Source organism: Triticum urartu, chromosome 2 (genome assembly GCF_003073215.2).
Source record: "Triticum urartu cultivar G1812 chromosome 2, Tu2.1, whole genome shotgun sequence".
NCBI lineage: Eukaryota > Viridiplantae > Streptophyta > Magnoliopsida > Poales > Poaceae > Triticum > Triticum urartu.
In genome coordinates, this window is record NC_053023.1 from 317,168,969 (window position 1) to 317,193,546 (window position 24,578).

At 44.2% G+C, this 24,578-nt stretch overlaps 1 protein-coding gene across 2 annotated transcripts; it reads right to left on the reverse strand.

The window, feature by feature from the left end:
- Positions 1-21,933: 21,933 nt before the first annotated feature.
- Positions 21,934-23,276, reverse strand: LOC125541500 (cyclin-K-like). 2 transcript variants are annotated; one of them, XM_048704895.1, is made up of 3 exons: positions 22,618-23,276; positions 22,107-22,221; positions 21,985-22,018 (listed from the first exon to the last, which is right to left on the reverse strand). In XM_048704895.1, the coding sequence occupies exons 1-3, from the start codon at positions 23,069-23,071 to the stop codon at positions 22,012-22,014; spliced, it is 576 nt and encodes a 191-aa protein (XP_048560852.1). In that variant the 5' UTR covers positions 23,072-23,276; the 3' UTR covers positions 21,985-22,011. The 2 variants fall into 2 exon arrangements, with proteins under 2 accessions (XP_048560851.1, XP_048560852.1); XM_048704894.1 differs by having other exon boundaries at positions 21,934-22,221.
- Positions 23,277-24,578: the final 1,302 nt, after the last annotated feature.

Here is a 24,578-nt window from a genome sequence, read left to right on the forward strand (position 1 = left end):
TTACGCACAAAAAAATGAATACCCCCCTGTTAGCTTGGACCTAATATAGTGGGATGCTGACTTGTGGACCTACTAAGTTGACGAGGACGTAGGGCTTTGTCAACTTAGTGAATATGAACGATTCTAGCTTCAGTGACCGTACGATCTCCATCCAACGGTCGTAGTGCTTTTTCAACCTTTGGTCTTCTTGCTCCAGCCGCCCAAACCAGCGCCGGTCGTGCCTCGTGCTCCTGCCGCCCGTGGCCGGCTGCGATGCCACGGAGGCCTCACCGCTCCCCTACTACTACCACCGCTGGCCAGGCCATCCCTCTACTCACCCACACCCCCTGTTATTCTGCGGCGATGACAGCCTCACACTGCAGCGAACTAGTGAACCCTCATACTCCTCTACATGTGGGCATCCACTGTCGCGTCTTCGCCGGCTCCGCGTCGTCCCCTTCCTAGGCCTCGCCCTCATTCACCGCCCTGGTGCTCTCGGCGGCGTGGTCAACGTGGTCAAGGAACGGCTTCCATCGGACATGGACTGTACGTGGAGAGGCTGACAGCTGGGTCCACGACCGCAGCAAGGAAGTGCCTCCTTATTACGCGGAAAATAATGATTCATCCACCTGACAGTAGGGACCCACCGGATGGGAAACCGTATTTTGCGAAAAAAACATTTCCCCCCTGACTGCTGGGACCTACCAGCTACATCTTCGCACGCAAGGAAGTGCATCCTAGCAAAAAAATAACAATTCGCCCCCCTGATTGATGGGACCCACCAGCTACATCTTCGCACGCAAGGAAGTGCCTGACAGTCGAGACCCACCTGGTCGAAGCATACGTAGCAATGTCATTCTGGTCGCGAACGTGTACATACCTACTGGTCGATGTAGAGGCGCGCACATGTCGTAGTGGAGGCGTGCAGGTAGCACGTACACGTATGTACAGCGGCCAGTGTGCAAGAAAGAAAATACGGAACGTACGTACATATGGGCGGGGTCTCGAACACCTACTCGCGCATACGTATGACCAGGGCTCGTGTACATGGCTGGGTCAGAATGGAGTAACCGCGTCGTCGTCGTGTTCATGGGGAGCCAACCGGCTGGGTCGGAACGGAATGCGTCGTCGTGTTCATCGGCAGGGCTTGGATGGAACAGCCAATGGAAACGAGGCATGGCGTACCGCACAACGGAGGAAACGGCCTTGTTTTTGACCGGACACGTTCGAAACGGGATCTTGTTCATCGGGAGGGGTCTGGCATACCGCAAAACGGAGGAAACGGACCTCCTACAATCGAAACGGGGGTCCCGTTCATCGGGAGGGGTGTGGCGTACCGCAAAATGGAGGAAACGGACTTGTGTTGGAGCGCTACGGTCGAAATGGGGGTTCTGTTCATCGGGAGGGGTGTGGCGTACCGCAAAACGACACTCCACGGGATACTGTTCATCTCCACCGTCGACCCCCTCCAGCCTCCACGGGCTACTGTTCATCCACCGTCAACCTCCTCCAGCCTCCACCTGCGACTGTTCATCCATGGGCTCCTGTTCATCCAGCCTCCACCGCGTGCTACTCCACCGGCTACTGTTCAACCAGCCCTCTCCACGGGCTCCTGCTCAACCACCCCTCCACGGGCTACTGTTCATCCAGCCCTCCACCATCTATTGTTCATCCAGCCCCACGGGGTGGTCCTGTTCATCCAGCCCTCCACGGGGTCCTGTTCATCCAGCCCCAACCGACTTGATCGATCGGGGTCCTGTTCATCCAGAGGCAACACCACGGGGTCCTGTTCATCCACCCCACCGGGAACTGTTCATCCAACCCCCCCAGCAACACTCACTGTTCATCCAGAGGCAACATCGATCGGCTTCAGTTAGCTGCAGTAGAGAAGGAATCGCTCGATCGGGTTCAGTTAATAGCCATCGATCGATCGCTCGGGTTCAGTAACGCATAGCCTGTAGTGCAATCGCTCGGGTTCAGTAGGCGAACGCCTTGCTCGGGTTCAGTTAGAGCCCAACGCCTCGCACCCACGCGCGTGCGTGTACGAGAGAAACAAGCAAACCTCCGTGCATCGCTCGGCCCCGACCACCCACTATAACCGGGAACACCCGAATATTTTCCTCGCCCTCGCTTCTACCATGGTTTTTTCCGTCATGGACGGTCCAAAGAATGTCATGCAGCTGTGTCTCCGGCCCGCCCAGGACGAAAAGCCCATTTTATGTCATGTTTTTTTATCATAGAAGTAGGAGCCCACCACATCTATGATGATACCGGGTTTTGTGACAATTATCATCATAGAACTGTCATAAGTATTGTCGCCGTTCTGGGAATGAGGGTCCCCAGACTTGCCTGCTTGCAGCCCACGGCATGGCTCTCCAAGCGGGCCCGTACGGCCCATCTTCACCAACAAGCATTCAAGACCCTCGCGTGGCAGACGACATAAGACCTCCTCAGGAGCGGCCTCACCAGGCTGGCTCATGAGGGGCGGAGGGATCAAGGCCAGGCAAACCTCGCGAGGTTCAGATGACATGATCCATGACAATCGAGACCAGGCGGGTGCCAGCACACACGGTGTCCTTGTTTCCTCTTTGGTGCTAAGGAGGCAAGCGTAGACGAAGAGTACCGAGGCATCAAGCAAAGGTTTCCATATCGGTGAAATGAGACCAAGACTAGTAGGACGGCAAGACGGTGGTCACCATGGAGCCCAAGGCGGCGTCACCACCAGAGCCTTTGGCAGGCGAAGACTACTTTTGTCAGGATAAGCTGTACTAGTTGTCCCCTTTCAAATTGGTTGTTGTTGGCTCCCTTCCCACTCAATATTTGGGGAGAGGACCAGGGCCTCTATAAATAGGACTAGCCACCACCATAGCTAGGGGATCGACCAAATCTTGGATCGGAGCCATTCCATCCTTAGCCTCACACACACCAAGCACAAGAACACCTCTCCTCAGGAGGCTGTTCTTCCCCTTGTACTGTTCATTATCAGCCCAAGAGGCAATCCACCACACCACTCTGGAGTAGGGTATTACACCACAACGGTGGACCGAACCAGTATAAATCTTGTGTCCCTTGTGTTGCGAGTTCGTCGGGCTAGCCTTTGAGATCGCGAAGTGCTTGAGGGCATGATCGGTGAGGGAGTGATCTTCACGCACACCCAAGTGTTTGAACCTTAAGGGTTTTGTCGGAACCCGAAACCCGACATTTGGCGCACCAGGTAGGGGTGCGCTGGAGTTTTCCTTCCGTCGGTTCACGCTCCACCGTCTTCGCACCCATTCTCCATGGCTGGCGCCGCCCTTTCGGGTAGATCTACAGGGGCCCACGGTGGCACTCGGGGGCTCCAGGCCCTTTCTCCTGCCTTGCGGTAGGTGCAATGGCCACCCAAGTTCAAGCCGGAGATGCCGCCGTGCTATGACGGCGTGGCGGACCCGTCGGCTTTCCTGCTGGCGTATGACGAGGCCGTCGTTAGGGCCCGGGGCGACGACAAGGTAATGGCCAACTAGCTTCCCATGGCCCTCACTGGGCACCGCGCGCCTGGCTTCTCAACCTCCCCGGATCCTAGGGAGTCCGAATTGTACTAGTGAGGAGGGCACCCCCCCCTTTCCTTCTCCTCCTCTCCCTTCCTTCCTTCCCCTTCTCCTCCTAGTAGGACTAGGAATGGAGGAATCCACCTCCTACTAGGAGCAGGATACCTCCTCCCTTGGCGCGCCACTAGGGCCGGCCGGCCTCCCCCCTTGCTCCTTCATAAAAGGGGGTAGGGGGCACCCTAGGACACACAAATTGATCATTGATCTCTTAGCCGTGTGCAGTGCCCCCTCCACCATAATCCACCTCGGTCATATCGTAGTGGTGCTTAGGCGAAGCCCTGTTCCGGTAGCATCATCATCACCGTCATCACGCTGTCATGCTGACGAAGCTCTCCCTCGACACTCTGCTGGATCGTGAGTTTGTGGGATGTCACCGAGCCGAACATGTGCAAATCACGGAGGTGTCGTACTTTCGGTACTAGGATCGGTCGATCGTGAAGACATATGACTACATCAACCACGTTGTCATAACGCTTCCGCTTACAGTCTACGAGGGTACGTGGACAACACTCTCCCCTCTCGTTGCTATGCATCACCATGATCTTGCGTGTGCGTAGGATTTTTTTTGAAATTACTGCGTTCCCCAACGGTGGAAATAAGAGCATAACTTCTGTACTTACCAGATGAGCATGTCTTCTGTACTTGCTAAACAATACTACACAAACAAGTATAATGCTATGTGAACTTTTGTGATGGGTGACCTTTTAGTTTTTATTATCAGTACTTGTTGAAAATAAATATCTAAACCACCAGACTTTGGTGTGGGAACCAAAATTCAGAAGAGTAGCATCCCAACAGGGATTACACTAGCTTTGACATTCTAACAATAGTGAGGGCTCAAATGCCAAGTAATGTACAGTAACTGAAAAGGCATCATTTTTTCTGACATTCGGTTCTGAAACTATGTGGACCTAAGTAATTATTGGCAGTAAAGGAATGTACAAATTGCATATATTTCTGCTTAGTAAATTATGCTACCAAGTCAAAACTATTTTTGTGAGAATTATCTGGTCAGGATCCAAACTTTTTCAGTGAACATGCAGCACAAATTACAGGTTGCTCCCATCTCTGTTCTCCAAAACAATCAGAGGGACAGATGAAAAAGGAAACCTGTAACAAATAATTTTCATTTCCGTAAACAAAAACAATCAGGAAAAGACACCGACTTTCAACAAGAAATGTGTAATAGGTGTTTTTTCAAACACATGCACACCAAAATTAGTGCAGTTTGAACATGCACACTGATACATGCAGGTTTTAGACCTAGAAGTGCCATTGGAGGTTTCAGAAGCATCATCTAGGGTAGCACATGAACTTCTACAACTAGAAAAATCATTTATGTAGGAAAATAAACTTATTCAGACAAACTGGATGAGCTAGGAACACAATATTTGTCTTCCACGCATAAGTACAAACACCCATAGGCAGAAATGCTATTAACTTTTTCTCTCTCGTGCATTAATATTTGTACACAAAGACTTATAGTCCTGTTAGGACCATTCGTACTCTTTGAATCTGATTATTGTTCTCTGAATTTTCATGTGGTTTCTTATATGAACCTTTTCAAAATCTGAATTCCTCGTGATGATATCTGCGGACCTTCTTATACGACGATGTTGAACTTGCGCTCGATTGCATATGTACTTGAAGGAATTTTTACTACACACCACAATCATCTACTTGTATTCATCATTTACTGCTATGACTAGTTGGAAGGATAACAAACCAATCGAGTGGCATGAGTTACGGTGGCCTATTCCACATAAAATTTGAACTTCTTTTTCTACCAAGACGGTTGGGGCTAGCAGTGGTCTTCGTTTTGAATTTATCTGGTAGAAGTATATTATTTCAGTCAGCTCGATCTTCATCAGCACTAGAATGACTAGACAAGAAGTTTAGATTTGTTGCAGCACATGCACCAAACTTACATATTTTTTCTTCAACTTTTTTAGGTGATTGCATCAGTACTGGTATGATTGGAAAAATATTTTAGATTTGTAGCAGCACACACATGAAACTTCCAAAATTTTATGGGAATGGACGAGTTCTGATTTTTTGAACTCCTCCAATGGTTGCACATGAACTGAGCAACATAGCGACTAACATTACATCATTTTGATCTGAAAAGCTACTTGACTGAAAATTGATATACACATCCAAAAGTTCAAAACTACAAGATCTGCCCTATGTTTTTCTGCTACTACACTATCAACACTTTTATTCAAAATGTCTCTGAACTTTAAGCCTCAATCTTCCTTCAAATGTACTTTTCATTTTGCCCAACAAACTAGGACAGTGACTACAAAAGCAGAGCAATCTTTCTCATGTGCGCTGCTTGGTGTCCAGCATGGCAAAACACGAGTAGCATACGTGGAGTTCCCACCGTGGCCAGAAGCAGAGATCCATTTGGTGTGCTCTCGACAAGAAGCCCCCTATTTTGATAAAAAAAATAAGAGATCAACGCTTCGGTATGGATAACTAAATTGGTATCAATGTACAGTCAACATCTTTTTGTTTTCAATTTTTTCCAGAACTTATTAAGTTTCTATGTATGAACGTACAAACTTTCTAAGCATGAACTATTTGCTAGCGTTCGTTTTTTGGTATTACAAACTATTTTCTGCATTACAACAAACACCTTTAAAAGATAGCAAAATGGCACATGGATTCAAAATGAACTCAAACAGAAACAATTTAGTAGTAACATTCTTGGAGACATTGCAAGTTCTGAACCGAACCTCTGGGTGTTCAAAGTTTTGAACTGAACCTCTTTTTGAAGCTGAGAGAAACAAAATTCCACGGGGTTGACAGGGATGTTAACGCACGGGGTCGTTGGGGCGACCTTGGACGGGGACTGGTGGTGGTGAATGGCCTCAGGTGGCGGAGGTGAACGACCTCAGGTGGTGGAGTTGAACGGCCTGTGTGCTGACGCCGCGGAGGGCGATGCCGGAACATGGGCCACACATGGCGCATTGCCGCGAGAAGTGGTCACGTCGCCGGCAGGAGGCGCGGGAAGGCGAGCATGTCCTTGGGAGGAGGCGTGTCACGCCTGGCGACTGTCGAGGTGTCGGGGGTGAATTAGAGTAGAAACACTTATGTTTTTGATTGCCTTGGCACAACAAGATAGTACATCTAGCAATCTAGGCAAATAAAATCCGTAGATTACAGATTGACCAAACCAAAAAACTATGTACTGAACTTATGTATCTATACACTTGACTCCTTTATTTTTTATCTTATCGAGAAATACTGAAGCAAAATCTGAACATGATCACATTACCACAAGGAGGTAAAAGACACTCTCAAATTTCAGTATTTTTCTATAACATTCTGCATGCTATATTTTCACAAAACAAGAACACCAAAGCCTTTTTCTTACGATGCTTGTGGTCGCCGTGAGCACGCAGCAAGTAGGATCAAGCTCTCGGTGGCGCAGGCATACGATGCCCGTTAGAGAAAGATTACTTGTTGAAGGTGATAGAGGCGAAGGTATCCCGATGTTGCGATGAGATAGATATCTTTTCTGTGGGAGTCGACTTTGACGATCCGACTACGAACGTGCGAAGACGTCGCGCCTTAGCAATCGCTAAACCAACTTCCGAGGGTTATTGACCACGCCGGAGCACGATCAACCTGACCACGAGGGTCTATTTCCTGCGAGCAAACGAAGAACAAGCAAGAAATTGAGGTTGCAATCTGGATATTGCGAACATAAGATGAAAGCTTTATTGATCAAGGTGGGGTTTTGTGACGTCTTGGTCTGGTCATTGAACACAAACGAAGTACGCGAAGTTGCAGCTATGGCGAACTTTTAATCTAAACAAAACCCAAAGTCTAAACGACGCCCTGAGGGATGTATATATGGAGGAAGAGGGGGAAATTTCGTGGCCCTTGGAGGAGGGGCCCGAAACCAACCCTAACTCTTGTTTCCCCACACATACGGACTCTAAAAACAGCCTATACTTAAGTATTTCAAAAAATACATGGGCCTGGCCCAATAATAAGGTGACATAGTACCTAGAATAGCCTCTGGACGAAATTTATGAAGTGGCATCTTGTATATTTCGTCCAAGGCTTCATGCACTCCTTATGGTGGCTTCAAAGTCCTGAATTCATCACTTGTAACTCCGTTCTTGGTCCCCTTGCGCATGCCATCATCTCCATGCTTGAACTTGCTCCAAGGTTCATCTTTCTCATGAACATTATAATTGTTACCAAGAAACGAAAGTACCTGATAATTCAATTGGCATGCGCGAGCTCTAGTGATTGGTCTAGTATGTATAGCAGCAGGGGCTGTGGGTGTAACAATGGTATTGATGTCCTCATCATCCTCCCCTTCTTGAAATGAAGTCGTCCTCAACGAAAGTTCATCTTCCTCACCCAAATAAGGCTTCAAATCTGCAATGTTAAAAGTGGGACTAACCCCAAAATCTGCAGGCAGCTCAAGTTTATATGCATTATCATTTATTTTCTCTAACACCTTAAAATGACCATCAGCACGTGGCATTAGCTTTGATTTCCGCAAATTAGGAAATCTATCCTTACGCAAATGTAACCAAACAAGATCTCCAGGTGCAAACACAACATGTTTTCTACGCTTATCTCCAGCAAGTTTATATTTAGCATTCTAACGATCAATGTTTTCCTTAGTTAACTCATGCATTTTTAAAATCAATTCGGCATGTTCTTTAGCATCAAATTAATCTTCTCCGAAGATGGAAGAGGCAACAAATCAATAGGTGCACGAGGTAGGAAACCATACACAATTTCAAAAAGGGCACATCTTAGTAGTAGAATGCAATGAACGATTATAAGCAAATTCAATATGAGGCAAGCATTCTTCCCACATTTTCTTGTTATTCTTCAAAACAGCCCTAAGCATAGTAGACAATGTTCTATTGACTACTTTAGTTTGTCCATCAGTTTGGGGGTGACAAGTAGTACTAAAAAGCAGTTTAGTCCCCAACTTAGCCCATAAACATCTCCAAAAGTGGCTAAGAAATTTAGTATCACGATCTGAAACAATAGTATTTGGCACACCATGCAATCGAATAATTTCACGAAAGAACAAATCAGCAACATTAACAGCATCATCAATTTTATGACATGGTATAAAGTGTGCCATTTTCGAGAACCTATCCACGACAACAAATATGATATCCCTCCCCTTCTTTATTCGAGGTAAACCTAAAACAAAGTCCATAGATATATCCTCCCAAGGAACACTAGGTACAGGCAAAGGCATATATAAACCATGAGGATTGAGTCATGACTTAGCTTTTTGACATGTAGTGCAGCGAGCAACAAAACGCTCAACATCCCGTCTCATCTTTGGCCAAAAGAAATGTGTAGCAAGTATATCCTCCGTCTTCTTGACGCGGAAGTGTCCCATTAATCCTCCTCCATGCGCCTCCTGCAACAACAAAAGCCGAACGGAGCTAGTTGGCATGCATAGCTTGTTTGCACGAAACACAAATCCATTGTTAAGAACGAACTTGTTCCAAGTTCTCCCTTCCTTACAATTCTGCAATACATCTTTAAATTCAGCATCATGCACAAATTGATCTTTTATGGTCTCCAAACCAAATATTTTAAAGTCAAGTTGTGAAAGCATAGTATAACAACGAGACAAAGCATCAGCAATAACATTTTCTTTACCCTTCTTTTGTTTATTGACATAAGGGAAAGTCTCAATGAATTCAACCCATTTAGCATGTCTATGGTTCAGTTTTGCTTGACTTTTAATGTGTTTCAAAGATTCATGATCAGAATGTATAACAAATTCCTTGGGCCATAAATAGTTTTGCCATGTTTCTAAGGTCGAACAAGAACATATAATTCTTTATCATAAGTAGAATAGTTCATACTAGGCCCACTCAATTTTTCAGAAAAGTATGGAACAAGTTTGCCATATTGTAATAACACACCTCCTAATCCAATTCCACTAGCATCACATTCAAGCTCAAAAGTCTTATTAAAATCAGGAAGTTGGAGTAAAGGAGCATGTGTCAACTTATCTTTCAATATCGTGAAGGCTTCTTCATGTGCGGTACCCCAAACAAAAGGCACATCCTTCTTTCTAAGATCATTGAGAGGCGCAGCAATGGTGCTGAAATCTCGCACAAAACGCCTATAGAATCCAGCGAGGCCAAGAAAACTCCTCACTTATGTGACCGTTTTGGGCTCGGCCAACTCACAATAGCTTCAATCTTGGCTTTATCAACTTCAATTCCCTGTGGAGTAACAACATAGCCAAGAAAAGATACTCGATCGGTGCATAAGGCACACTTCCGAAGGTTACCAAACAAACGTGCATCACGTAGAGCAATAAAAACAGCATGTAAATGTTCCAAATGTTCCTCCAAAGATCTGCTTTAAATCAGTATATCATCAAAATAGACTACCACAAATCATCCAATGAAAGCACGTAAAACTTCGTTCATTAGTCTCATGAAAGTACTAGGTGCATTAGTTAACCCAAAAGGCATGACTAACCACTCATATAAACCAAACTTAGTTTTAAATGTTATTTTCCATTCATCTCCCAATTTCATACAAATTTGATGGTATCCACTACGCAAATCAACTTTGGAGAAAATTGTAGAGCCACTCAATTCATCAAGCATATCATATAGCCTAGGAATAGGATGACGATAACGAATAGTAATATTATTAATGCCTCTACAATCAACACACATACGCGACGTACCATCCTTTTTAGGCACTAGTATAATAGGAACAGCACAAGGACTAAGAGATTCGCGTATGTAACCTTTGTCGAGCAGCTCCTGTACTTGACGCATAATCTCCTTCATCTCCTCTAGATTGGTACAGTATGGTGCACGGTTGGGTAGCGATGCACCGGGAATTAAGTCAATTTGATTCTCGATCCCTCGAATAGGTGGTAATCCCGGTGGCACGTCTTGTGGGAAGACGTCAGCGAACTCCTGCAAAATGTTAGTGACAGTAGGGGGAAAAGAGGAAGGCACGTCCTCGAATGAAAATAATGCCTCTTTGCACACAAAAGCATAGCAAACAGATTTGTTGAAATCTAGCTCATCAATATCAGATTTTGTGGCAAGTAAACATGCACTTTTCAATTTAATTTCAGAAGCAACACTAGATGGTTGATTATTAGGTTTCATTTGTTGCTCAAATTCTTTTGCCACAATCTGATTTTCACTCTTATTTTTCTCCTGTTTTGCTTTATTAGCTCTATTAATATCATCTTTCAAAATGGATTCAGGAGTCATAGGAAGCAAAGTAATATGGCTATCCTTATGAACAAGAGCATACTGATTATTTCTACCATGGTGTACAGAATTTTTATCAAATTGCCATGGTCTACCAAGTAATAAGGAACATGTTTGCATGGGTACCACATCACAATCAACATAATCAGCATATGTAGAGATACTAAAATGCACACGAACAGTACGTGTTACCTTAACCTTGCCGCTGTTGTTGAACCATTGGATGTAGTAAGGATGTGGATGTGGTCTTGTGGTGAGAGATAGCTTCTCCACCATCTCCATGCTAGCCAAGTTGTTGCAGCTCCATCCATCTATGATGACGCGAAAAGAACGTTCCTTCACAACTCCCTTTGAATGGAAAAAATTATGCCTCTGATTTTGCTCAGCTTGTGTGACTTGCACACTCAAAACACGTTGAGAAACTAAACATTCATACCTGTCAACATCTTTAGGAGCCATGTATTGCGTCTCATGATCAGAATCATTTCCACCGTGTTCTTCACGTGTAATAAGAGCCAAAGTCTCCTCATCATAGTCACTAGCGGACTCATACCCACCATCCTCAGTAGGAATCATCACACGCTGAGATTTGCATTCTCTCGCAAAATGTCCTCTTCCCTTACAACGACGACAAATAATATCACTTGTGTGCCATGTTGATGCCATGGAAGAAGAAGAGCTCTGCGCAGGCCCGACAGGTGTGCTCTAGGCAGATAGTGGTGGTTGTGTCTTATTTCTTGTATCACGGCTGGAGGTGCTGGTGCAGTGGAAGTAGAGGATGCATGTGGTGTCCATGATGAAGGTCGACCTGCAGAAAAATTAGTTCGCGCCAATGCCTGTCGATCCTGCACTTCACGTTCAGCTTTACAAGCAAGATGGAATAAACGAGTGATATTAGTATACTCCTTATACTCTAGAATGGTCTGAATCTCTCTATTTAATCCACCCATAAAACGTTCAAGCATATTATAATTCTCCTCAACAATACCACATCTAATCATGCCAGTTTGTATTTCCTGATAATATTCTTCTATAGAATTTTTTCCTTGTCTTAAACACTGTAATTTTTGAAGTAATTCACGTTGATAATATGGTGGAACCCAACGAGTATGCATAGCGGTTTTCAAAGCAGCCCAAGTAGCTGGAATAGGATATAATCTACAATGTTCAGACCACCAAACACATGCAAAGCTAGTGAAAGCACAAACAGCAGCAGGAACACGTCTCTCCTCAGGATATTGTAAACATGTAAATCGTTGTTCAGTTTCTAACTCCCAAGTAAGATATATATATCAGGAACATATCTACCCTCAAATGGTGGAATATTCAATTTTAGTTTAGGGAGATGGTCATGATCACGTACCTGAGGGGGAGCCCTACCATTGCCATTATTTGCATGTGGACGACCAGGTGGTTGTGGTGCTGGTGGTTGCACGTAGTTATGATTTTGATCAACCTCATCCTCGTAATCTCCCACATAATCATCCTCCTCCGCATCAGCAGCAGGAGCCACAGAAGAATCAACAGTAGCACCAACAGTTTGGCCAGGCGCAAGAGGGACATGGCTTGCTCGGCGGAGGGCTATTTCGTGACGTGGAGGTAGTCGTTGTTGTTGTTGTTGTTGTTGTAGAGGTGCGTTAGGTGCATCCGGTGCTGGTGGTGGAAGATGCGCGAGCAATTCAGTAAACTTGTTATCGAGCTTTGTTTCGAATGTCTTCTCCATGCCATCTATCTTATCCATGGCCTCTTCAAATCTGTTTAGCACATCTTGCACCTGTCCACTCATCATTTGCTGAAATTTTAACATGCAACTCCTTATTTGTCTTGTTCTCCCAGTCAGTCTCGTCGGCTTGTGATGTTGCCATGGTTAGCAGCAATAGAAACACACAAGAATATGATACTACAGACTACTAACAAGAGGTGGTGGTGGGTGTCACAAAACCGTCAAGCAAATCTCAAGTTCTTACCAGTTCTTACCAAGCAGCAGGCGGTGAACGGCAACCGTTGTAGTTAGAACTCTCAATGCTTGGATAGAGCGATTACTAGGGAGAGTCAAATGCACGACGTAGATGTATGTAGAGCTGGGGAGGCCTACAATATGGTCGCAAAAAGGGTCAGCAATAATCAATTCAGAGATGCGAAGTTGAATAAACGCTCAACGACGGTACTGTGCTGGTCCAAGGCTAGACCGTGCTAGAGCCGCGAGGCTAGAACACTAACTAAATCACGGCGCTGCACGTAAACAAGGGAGGAGCACGCTCTGGAATTTTTTCCCTTTCTTCACTTTTTTGCACTTTTTTTCCTTTTTTTTTGCTCTGCAACAATTTTTTTTCGAAAAAGTCTTCAAATGGTCTAAAAACTGCCTGGCCAGAATTTTCCAGACTTAGCTTTTTTTTAAACTGGAACTATTTTTCTACTGTAGGTAGCACGAAAGTTCGAGAGTCCTACTCTGTCACGACTCGGGGTATGGAGTGATCTGGAAATCCAAAACAGAGTAACAAAATACTGGACTCGGACTAGGATTAGTGGCAGAGATGAATCTAGTGGAACTCGGACTGGTAGCGGAAATGAATCTGGTGGAACTCGGACTAGTGGCAGATATATATATTGCAGGTGGACTCGAATTGGCATGATGGCTGCAGATATGTGGTGGTGTATATGGACTCGGATTGGTGGTAAATATGTGGTGGTGGTATATGGCGATGATAACCCACAAGAATAGGGGATCGCAACAGTTTTCGATAAGTAAGAGTGTCGAACCCAACGAGGCGCTAAAGGTAGAACAAATATTCCCTCAAGTTCTATCGGCCATCGATACAACTCTACGCACGCTTGACGTTCGCTTTACCTAGAACAAGTATGAAACTAGAAGTACTTTGTAGGTGTTGTTGGATAGGTTTGCAAGATAATAAAGAGTACGTAAATAAAAAGTAGGGACTGTTTAGATAAAGAAACAATAAAGTAAATATAGCGAGTGTGGAAAAGTGGTGGTAGGAGTTGCGAAATTGTCCCTTAAGAAATTGACTACTAGACCGATAGCAAGTATTATGTGGGAGAGGCCACTGCTAGCATGTCATCCCTGACTTGGAATTCTATGCACTTATGATTGGAACTATTAGCAAGCATTCGCAACTACTAATGTTCATTAAGGTAAAACCCAACCATAGCATTAAGATATATTGGTCCCCCTTCAATCCCGTATGCATCAATTTCTATGCTAGGTTGAAGCTTCTGTCACTCTTGCCCTCCAATACATAGTCCTATCAACATACAACTAACCCTATTGTGTGATCCACGCGCGCAATCATAGGATGGGCACCAAAGGGCAGCAACATAACCACAAGCAAATTAAATCAATCATAGCAATTCATCAACCACCGATAGGACAACGAAAATCTATTCAGACATCATAGGATGGCAACACATCATTGGATAATAATATGAAGCATAAAGCACCATGTTCAAGTAGAGGGTACAGCGGGTTGCGGGAGAGTGGACCGCTGTAGATAGAGGGGGGAAGGTGATGGAGATGTTGGTGAAGATGGCCGAGGTGTTGGTGAAGATCGCGGTGATGATGATGATGATGGCCACGACGGCGTTCCGGCGCCACCGGAGGAGAGGGGGAGAGGGGCCCCTTCTTCCTCTTCTTCCTCGACCTCCTCCCTAGATGGGAGAAGGGTTCCCCCCTAGTCCTTGGCCTCCATGGCATGGGAGGGGCGAGAGCCCCTCCGAGATTGGATCTATCTCTCTGCTTCTCTCTGGTTCTGCGTTCTGTTCTGGCTCTCTTTCACCGTTTCGTATATATATGGAGATCCGTAACTCCGATTGGCCTGAAACCTTCGCCTTGATTTTTTTCCTGAATATTAGCTTTCTTGCGTCAAAAGAAGAGCATCAACTACCTTACGGTGGGCTCACGAGGGTAGGGGGCGCGCCCTAGGGGGGGGGCGACCCCCTGCCTCGTGACCACCTCGGGCACTGGTTTGCATTGATTTTCCTTTTGAACTCCATTTGATATGGATATTCTGCGAAACCAAAAACATGCAACAGACAGGAACTGGCACTGGGTACTGGATCAATATGTTAGTCCCAAAAATAATATAAAAAGTTGCCAAAAAGTATATTAAAGTTGAATAATATTGGCATGGAACAATCAAAAATTATAGATACGACGGAGACGTATCAGCATCCCCAAGCTTATTTCCTGCTCGTCCTCGAGTAGGTAATTGATAAAAAAAATTGATGTGGAATGCTACCTAGCATAGTCTTGATCATATGTCTAATCATGGCATGAATATTAAGACATGAGTGATTCAAAGCAATAGTCTATCATTTGACATAAAAACAATAATACTTCAAGCATACTAATAAAGCAATCATGTATTTTCAAAATAACATGGCCAAAGAAAGTTATCCCTACAAAATCATATAGTCTGGTTATGCTCCATCTTCACCACACAAAATATTCAAATCATGTACAACCCCTATGACAAGCCAAGCAATTGTTTCATACTTTTGACGTTCTCAAACCTTTTCAACTTTCACGCAATACATGAGCGTGAGCCATGGACATAGCACTATAGGTGGAATAAAATATGATGGTGGAGGAGACAAAAAGGAGAAGATAGTCTCACATCAACTAGGCGTATCAACGGGCTATGGAGATGCCCATCAATAGATATCAATGTGAGTGAGTAGGGATTGCCATGCAACGGATGCACTAGAGATATAAGTATATGAAAGCTCAAACTGAAACTAAGTGGGTGTGCATCCAACTTGCTTGCTCATGAAGACCTAGGGCATTTGAGGAAGCCCATCGTTGGAATATACAAGCCAAGTTCTATAATGAAAATTCCCACTAGTATATGAAAGTGATAACTCAAGAGACTCTCTATATGAAGAACATGGTGCTACTTTGAAGCACAAGTGTGGTAAAAGGATAGTAACATTGCCCCTTCTCGCTTTTTCTCTGATTTTTTTATTTTCTCATTTTTTTTCTTTTTTTTGGGGGCCTTCTCCTTTTTTGACCTTTCTTTTTTTATATATATATTTTTTCTTTTTTTCGTCCAGAGTCTCATCCCGACTTGTGGGGGAATCATAGTCTCCATGATCCTTTCCTCACCGGGGTAATGCTCTAATAATGATGATCATCACACTTTTATTTACTTACAACTTAATATTACAACTCGATATCTAGAACAAAGATATGACTCTATATGAATGCCTCCAGCGGTGTACCGGGATGTGCAATGATCTAGCGTAGCAATGACATCAAAAAACGGACATGCGACGAAAACATCATGCTAGCTATCTTACGATCATGCAAAGCAATATGACAATGAATACTCAAGTCATCTATATGATGACGATGAAAGTTGCATGGCAATATATCTCGGAATGGATATGGAAATGCCATAATAGGTAGGTATGGTGGCTGTTTTGAGGAAGGTATATGGTGGGTTTATGGTACCGGCGAAAGTTGCCCGCTACTAGAGAGGCTAGCAATGTTGGAAGGGTGAGAGTGTGTATAATCCATGGACTCAACATTAGTCATAAAGAACTCACATACTTATTGCAAAAATCTATTAGTCATCGAAACAAAGTACTACGCGCATGCTCCTCGGGGGATAGATTGGTACGAAAAGACCATCGCTTGTCCCCGACCGCCACTCATAAGGAAGACAATCAATAAATAAATCATGCTCCGACTTCATCACATAACGGTTCACCATACGTGCATGCTACGGGAATCACAAACTTCAATAGAAGTATTTCTACAATCCACAACTACCCACTAACATGAATCTAATATCACCATCTTTATATCGCAAAACTATTGCAAGGAATCAAACATATCATATTCAGCGATCTACAAGTTTATGTAGGATTTTATGACTAACCATGTGAATGACCAGTTCCTGTCATCTCTCTAAATAGATATAAGTGAAGAAAGAGAGTTTAATTCTTTCTACAAAAGATATGCCCATGCTCTAACAAATATAAGTGAAGCAAAAGAGCATTCTACAAATGGCGGTTGTCTAAGTGAAGACAAACAGGCAATCCAAACTTCAAATGATATAAGTGAAGCACATGAAGTATTCTATAAAGCCATACTCAAAGAATATAAGTGAAGTGCAAAGAGCATTCTATAAATCAACCAAGGACTATCTCATACCATCATGGTGCATAAAAGAAAAATGAAAACTAAATGCAAAAGACGCTCCAAGATTGCACATATCGCATGAACGAAACGAATCCGAAAACATACCGATACTCGTTGAAGAAAGAGGGGATGCCTCCCCAGCATCCCCAAGCTTAGACGCTTGAGTCTCCTTGAATATTTACTTGGGGTGCCTCGGGCATCCCCAAGCTTGAGCTCTTGCCTCTCTTCCTTCTTCTCACATCGAGACCTTCTTGATCATCGAACACTTCATCCACACAAAACTTCAACAGAAAACTCGGTATGATCCGTTAGTATAATAAAGCAAATCACTACTCTAAGTACTGTTGCAAACCAATTCATATTTTGTTTTTGCATTGTTTCTACTGTAGTATAACTTTTTCATGGCTTAATCCACTGATATAAATTGATAGTTTCATCAAAACAAGCAAACTATGCATCAAAAACAGAATCTGTCTAAAACAGAACAGTCTGTAGCAATCTAAACATTCACCATACTTATGATACTTGAAAAATTCTACCCAAATTAGGAAAAATAAACAATTTGTATAGGAAGACAGTTCAAAAAGAATCAGAACCATTTGACGTTCCAGCTAAAAATGTAAAATAGCGCACTACAGCCAAAGTTTCTGTCCTGCACCATACAAACAATCAAGCAAATGTAAACATCCTAAAGGCAAACCTTGGTACATTATTTTTATAATACAATGGAATTGTACTAGGGGATAATTATTTTTGTTGAAAATTTTCTGTAATCAAGATTCACAAAGTTGCCGTGAGCATGAACAAAGTTCAAGGAGCTCTCCCACTTCAACAGTGCTTGTCTTTCTCACTATCACTTTCCTTTTTGAAAAGTTTTGGGTTCCCCTCTTTATTTTTGTTGTTTTTAAACTATATGAAAGCACTCAACAGAAATAAATGACTCTCTAAAACTTCCGGGTTGTCTCCCTGGCAGCGCTTTCTTTAAAGCCATTAAGCTAGGCATATAGTGCTCAAGTAATGAATCCACCCGGATCCCAAGGTATATCAAAGCCAATTTTAATTAGCAATGATTTGTAATTTAGTAGTGAGCACAAGGTAACATATATCATGTAATGAAGAAGTCTAACTCTCTTCCTATGCATCGGCATGTCATAAAAGAACAATTCATGCACACATAGTAAAGGCCAATGCATAGTATAAATAGTTTCTTGCAATTTTGTCATATTGGAAACATAGAGAGGTGGAGATATAGTTCATCTCTCATAATAATTGCAAGTAGGAGCAGAACGCACATGCATATTATATTCATCAAAATCATCATGTGCAATGGTAAAAGGCAACCCATCAATATAATCCTTAATAAGTGCAAACTTCTCCGATATAGTGTAGTCAGGAGAATTCAAAAAGATAATAGGACTATCATGCGTGGGTGCAAGAGAAACAATTTCATGTTTAACATAAGGAACTATAGCAAGTTCATCTCTATAAGCATCATTCATATTGGCATCTGGTCCACAAGCATAGCAAGCATCATCAAAAGGGGATATTTCAAAAGAATCAACAGGATCATAATAATCATCATAGCAATCATCCTCCGGTAAGCACGAAGGGAAATTAAACAATGTATGAGTTGAAGAGTTACTCTCATTAGAAGGTGGGCATGGGTAGCTTATCCGCTCTTCCTCCTTTTGTTCTTCGCTCTCCTCCTCATATTTTTCATCCAATGAGCTCACAGTTTCATCAATTTCTTCTTCCATAGACTCCTGCAAAATATTAGTCTCTTCTTGGACAGCGGAGTAGTACTCAATATATGGTTCAACATAGGCATTAGAAGCATAATTATCATAGCAATATTTAGATATGGCAAAAAATTTAGATTTGTAAAGAGTAGCATCATACTTTTCAATCAAAGAAGCAATTTCAAAAGCACCATTAAAAGCAACAAATTCTTCAATTTGTTCAACATCATAGTAATTATAAACACCCTTAGCATATGAAGATAAGATTCCATTATCAATAAACTCACATTGGTAGGGAAGGTGTTTCTTACGGTTTTCAGAACAATAAGTAAAATCATATATTTCACATAAATTCCAAGCATAGCATTGCAAACGTTGAATTTGACTCCATAATAATTTCCCTTTTTCAGATATACGGTGTCGCACATAACAAGCATGCTCATCTAAAGATTTGCCCTCAACTAAGCTAGTTGGGGTTTTGGCACGAGCACAAAGGGATCGAAGATGATCAAAGTAAAAAGCTTCAGCAATGTGATAGATTTTGATTGGTTCTTCAACCATTGGTTCAGTAGGTACAACTAATTTTTTGGTATTTTGCGTTTCCTACCCATAACTAAAGATAGAAAACAACTAAGAACAGTAAATAAAAATTACATAGTGATAAAGCAAACAAGCACACACGAGAATATTCACCCCACGCTATTGCTCCCCGGCAACGACGCCAGAAAAAGGTCTTGATAACCCACAAGTATAGGGGATCACAAAAGTTTTCGATAAGTAAGATTGTCGAACCCAACGAGGAGCTAAAGGTAGAACAAATATTCCCTCAAGTTCTATCTACCACCGATACAACTCTACGCACGCTTGACGTTCGCTTTACCTAGAACAAGTATGAAACTATAAGTACTTTGTAGGTGTTGTTGGATAGGTTTTGCAAGATAATAAAGAGTACGTAAATAAAAAGTAGGGGCTGTTTAGATAAAGAAACAATAAAGTAAATATAGCAAGTGTGGAAAAGTGGTGGTAGGAGTTGCGAAATTGTCCCTTAAGTAATTGACTACTTTACTAGACTGATAGCAAGTATTATGTGGGAGAGGCCACTGCTAGCATGTCATCCCTGACTTGGAATTCTATGCACTTATGATTGGAACTATTAGCAAGCATCCGCAACTACTAATGTTCATTAAGGTAAAACCCAACCATAGCATTAAGATATATTGGTCCCCCTTCAATCCCGTATGCATCAATTTCTATGCTAGGTTGAAGCTTCTGTCCCTCTTGCCCTCCAATACATAGTCCTATCAACATACAACTAACCCTATGGTGTGATCCACGCGCGCAATCATATGATGGGCACCAAAGGACAACAACATAACCACAAGCAAATTAAATCAATCATAGCAATTCATCAACCACCGATAGGACAACAAAAATCTACTCAGACATCATAGGATGGCAACACATCATTGGATAATAATATGAAGCATAAAGCACCATGTTCAAGTAGAGGGTACAGCGGATTGCGGGAGAGTGGACCGCTGTAGATAGAGGGGGGAAGGTGATGGAGATGTTGGTGAAGATGGCGGAGGTGTTGGTGAAGATCGCAGTGATGATGATAATGATGGCCTCCTCTTCTTCCTCTTCTTCCTTGACCTCCTCCCTAGATGGCAGAAGGGTTTCCTCTCTGGTCCTTGGCCTCCATGGCATGGGAGGGGCGAGAGCCCCTCCGAGATTGGATCTATCTCTCTGTTTCTCTCTGGTTCTGCGTTCTATTCTGGCTCTCTTTCACCGCTTCGTATATATATATATGGAGATCCGTAACTCCGATTGGCCTGAAACCTTTGCCGTGATTTTTTTCTGAATATTAGCTTTCTTGCGGCAAAAGAAGAGCATCAACCGCCTTACGGTTGGCTCACGAGGGTAGGGGCGCGCCCTAGTGGGGGCGCACCCCCTGCCTCGTGACCACCTCGGGCACTGGTTCGCGTTGATTTTTCTTCCGAATTTTCCATTTTTCCAAAAATAAGCTCCGTCCGTTTTTATCCCGTTTGGACTCCGTTTGATATGGATATTCTGCGAAACCAAAAACATGCAACAGACAGGAACTGGCACTGGGCACCGGATCAATATGTTAGTCCCAAAAATAATATAAAAAGTTGCCAAAAAGTATATGAAAGTTGAATAATATTGGCATGGAACAATCAAAAATTATAGATACGATGGAGACGTATCAGGCGACGACGATGAAGTTGGTGTGGTGGTGGTATATGGCAGTAACGATGATGATGATGCGGTGGTGATATATGGCAGCGGCGACGTGACAACCTAAGAACAGAACTCGAAACTCTAAAGGACTAGACACTAAGACCACCAACTTGACACGACGATGCAACCGCAAATTCAACAAAGCAAATATAGAAAAGATTATTCAAAGGCCCAGATTGGTTCGGATATGATGAACTAACCCTAATTTTTTGGCTTTTTCGTGGACTGTAGGTATGAAGAGCAGACTCGATCTAAACTACGAAAAACTGTAAAATCTCACTGAGCAACCTAGAAATCTGATACCACTTGATGTAGGAGAAGGTGTCCCGATGTTTCGATGAGATATATATCATTTTTTGTGGGAGTCGACTTTGACGAGCCGACTACGAACGTGCGAAGACGTCACACCTTAGCAATCGCTAAACCAACTTCAGAGGGTTATTGACCACGCCGGAGCACGATCAACCTGACCACGAGGGTCTACTTCCTGCGAGCAAACGAAGAACAAGCAAGAAACTGAGATTGCAATCTGGATATTGCGAATAACAGAGGAAAGCTTTATTAATGAAGGTGGGGTTCTGTGACGTCTTGGTCTGGTCGTTGGACACAAATGAAGTACGCGAAGTTGCAGCTATGGTGAACTTTTAATCTAAACAAAACCCAAAGTCTAAATGACGCCCTAAGGGCTGTATATATGGAGGAAGAGGGGGAAATTTCGTGGCCCTTGGAGGAGGGGTATGAAACAAACCCTAACTCTTGGTTCCCCACACATACGAACTTCAAAAATAGCATATACTTAAGTATTTCAAAAATACATGGGCCTGGCCCAATAATAAAGTGACGCAGCACCTAGAATAGCCTCTGGATGAAATTTATGAAGTGACATCTTGTATATTTCATCCAAGGCTTCATGCACTCCTTATGGTGGCTTCAAAGTCCTGAATTCATCACTTGTAACTCTGTTCTTGATCCCCTTGCGCATGCCATCATCTCCATGCTTGAACTTGCTCCAAGGTTCATCTTTCTTGTCCAAGCTAGGCCCTTCATTTGTAAGCAGAACAAATGTATCCAATTTAGGCAACATCATATTCTCATGAACATTATAATCGTTACCAAGAAACGAAAGTACCTGATAATTGAATTGGCGTGCGCGAGCTCTAGTAATTGGTCTAGTATGTATAGCAGCAGGGGTTGTGGGTGTAACAATGGTATTGATGTCCTCATCAGAAGGCCGCCATATTTTCCTACAGTAAGACATAGGAAAGATAATATATAAATCCCATTACGGAAAGAATCGGCAGTCCAGTTTTAAACAAAAACATTTTACTAGAACTGAAACCAATGATTTTTTTCAAACTTCTGGGTGAGGGCATGGTGCTCTAATCCATTTTTTCATATCTAAACCTCCATTTTTTTGGTGACCAAAAGTGATGCATAACAGCACAAGTGCAGAATTGTTCATAGGCATAAGAACAAATACGTAGAGTGCACATATGATATTTCAGTATTTCATCAATACATTAAAGTTTATGAACTGAAAAGAACGCAAAAGGTGAACTAAAAATCAAATAAAAGTTGTATCCTATAGAGTTCAAGGTCAAAAGAACAACACAGGGGAACGGTGGGCAGGGCGTGTGCACCTGCTGGGGTAGGGGACGCATAGGGGAGCCCAAGGTGCGGCGGAAGGTGGCTCAACACAGTCGGCCTAGGAGCTGCGACGGTGAACGGCCGGGGGCCGCCGGGTTGGACTGCTGATCGCAGCGGCGGCAAACCCAAACGGCCTGGCCACACAGGGATGAGTGGCAACCAGGAGGTGGAGGGGCGTGTCCACGATGGAGAGATTGAACAGCCTATGGTTGCAGCATTGAACTGCATGTACGCGGCGGTGGAGAGAAAGCAGCTCATGAATCTGGTGCAGGGCGACATCCATGGTGCCGGTTGTGTTGCGGGCGGCGGCGGGATCTGGGAAGGAGGCAGCGTCCGGCGGGGCAAGGAAAGGAGACGGCGACCGGCGACATGGGGAAGGGAGGCGTCATCCGGCTTTGCGGGGGAGGAAGGCGGCATCCGGCGGCGCGGGGGGGGGGGAGGAGCCATCCGGCAGGGCGGGGGAGGGAGGCGGTGTCCGGCGGCGCGGGGGAGGGAGCCGGTGTCCGGTGGCACGGGGGAGGGAGGCGGCGGTCGGCGGCGCACGGGAGGGAGTCGGCGGTCGTCTCACGCGAGGGTGGAGATGGTGGGCGCTCGGGATGTAGACAAGGTCGTGGGGTTGACCAGATGCAAGAGGTTCCGGTGGGCTTTTGGTGCGTACTTCGGGCCATTGGACAGACGGATCGCCTTCTATAGGGAGCGAGGGTAACATAATCTATAATATATAATACCTAAATAGTTCATCCCTACTATGATATTTGTCCCAACATGCAAGCTGTCCACATTAGCAACCATGCCATGTAAGCAAAAATTGATTCCATTTGCAGCCACATCATCATTAACCCTACAGCTAACGCCCACACAATTCTATCAAACAATCATGGGACTCGGTTTTTCCTTAGTACACAATGATCCTGGTAACTGAAGCGACCTGTCATTCAATTTTTCTTTGGAGTAGTATACGCAGCCATTATTTTGGTCACTGAACCGATCCGTCATTTCCTTAGATTCAGTTTTTACTTGGCACGCTACAATCCTGGACTCCTGGTCACTGAAGCAACCCATCGTTTCTATTCATGAACGGACGATGCATCCCCTCTGTAACTGGAGGAATAGCTCAGATGCATTGTCTCTCACTTCCCGACACATCTCATCTTCCCACCTGTTTCTTGTCGAGTTGCGGCCGTTGGAACCGAACTCCGGCGTGACTTCGATGCCAAGATGGGCTTGGATGTTGCGCCACTGCACCGTGCTTGATGGAACCGTCAGCATGCCCATAGTGCGTCGCTGGCTCTTGCATGGGCTTCGCACCGCCGACCACCACCAACCGTCTGCATCGGCTTAATCTGCCCCCGACTACCTACAGCTTTGCCACCGGCGTCACCAAGAATCTTGCCGCCACCTTCCGCCAGCCACCCACCCACCCTACAGCCCTTAATACCTCCTTCTTTTCCTCTGGTCTGGAGCACGGCGAGACGGTCAGCATGGTGCGCTGTGGGAGAGGAAGAACAGATCGGCCTGGAGCACGGCGAGCCGATCAAGGGGATTTTAGGCGAACGCACAGGAGAATCCAGGTCTCCAGCCAATCGCGTCAAAGGGTTGCTCAGCATGCATGCGAGGTGGTGTCCTCGCCGCTCGGATAGAACATGTCGTCGCCGTCCGACGAGCAGGCAAGGAACATGTCCTTAGTCCTTGCTTGGCTGTACGTGTCTCTCTGGCTTAATGACGCGGTGCTGCTGCTACAAGGCGCTACCAAAATTTTAAATTAAGAATTTGTTGGTGGTGATTCATTTTAATTTTATTGGCACGTTGCATCTTTCAACAAGCTAATGTTTGGTATGACAAAACTACAGGGAACGGCACATTCTCATATTACAAAGATAGAATCTATAAGGTTTTACTCTTTTGTCCATTCTGATTATGTTTTCTTGCAGCAAGACTTAATTACTCCATGGTC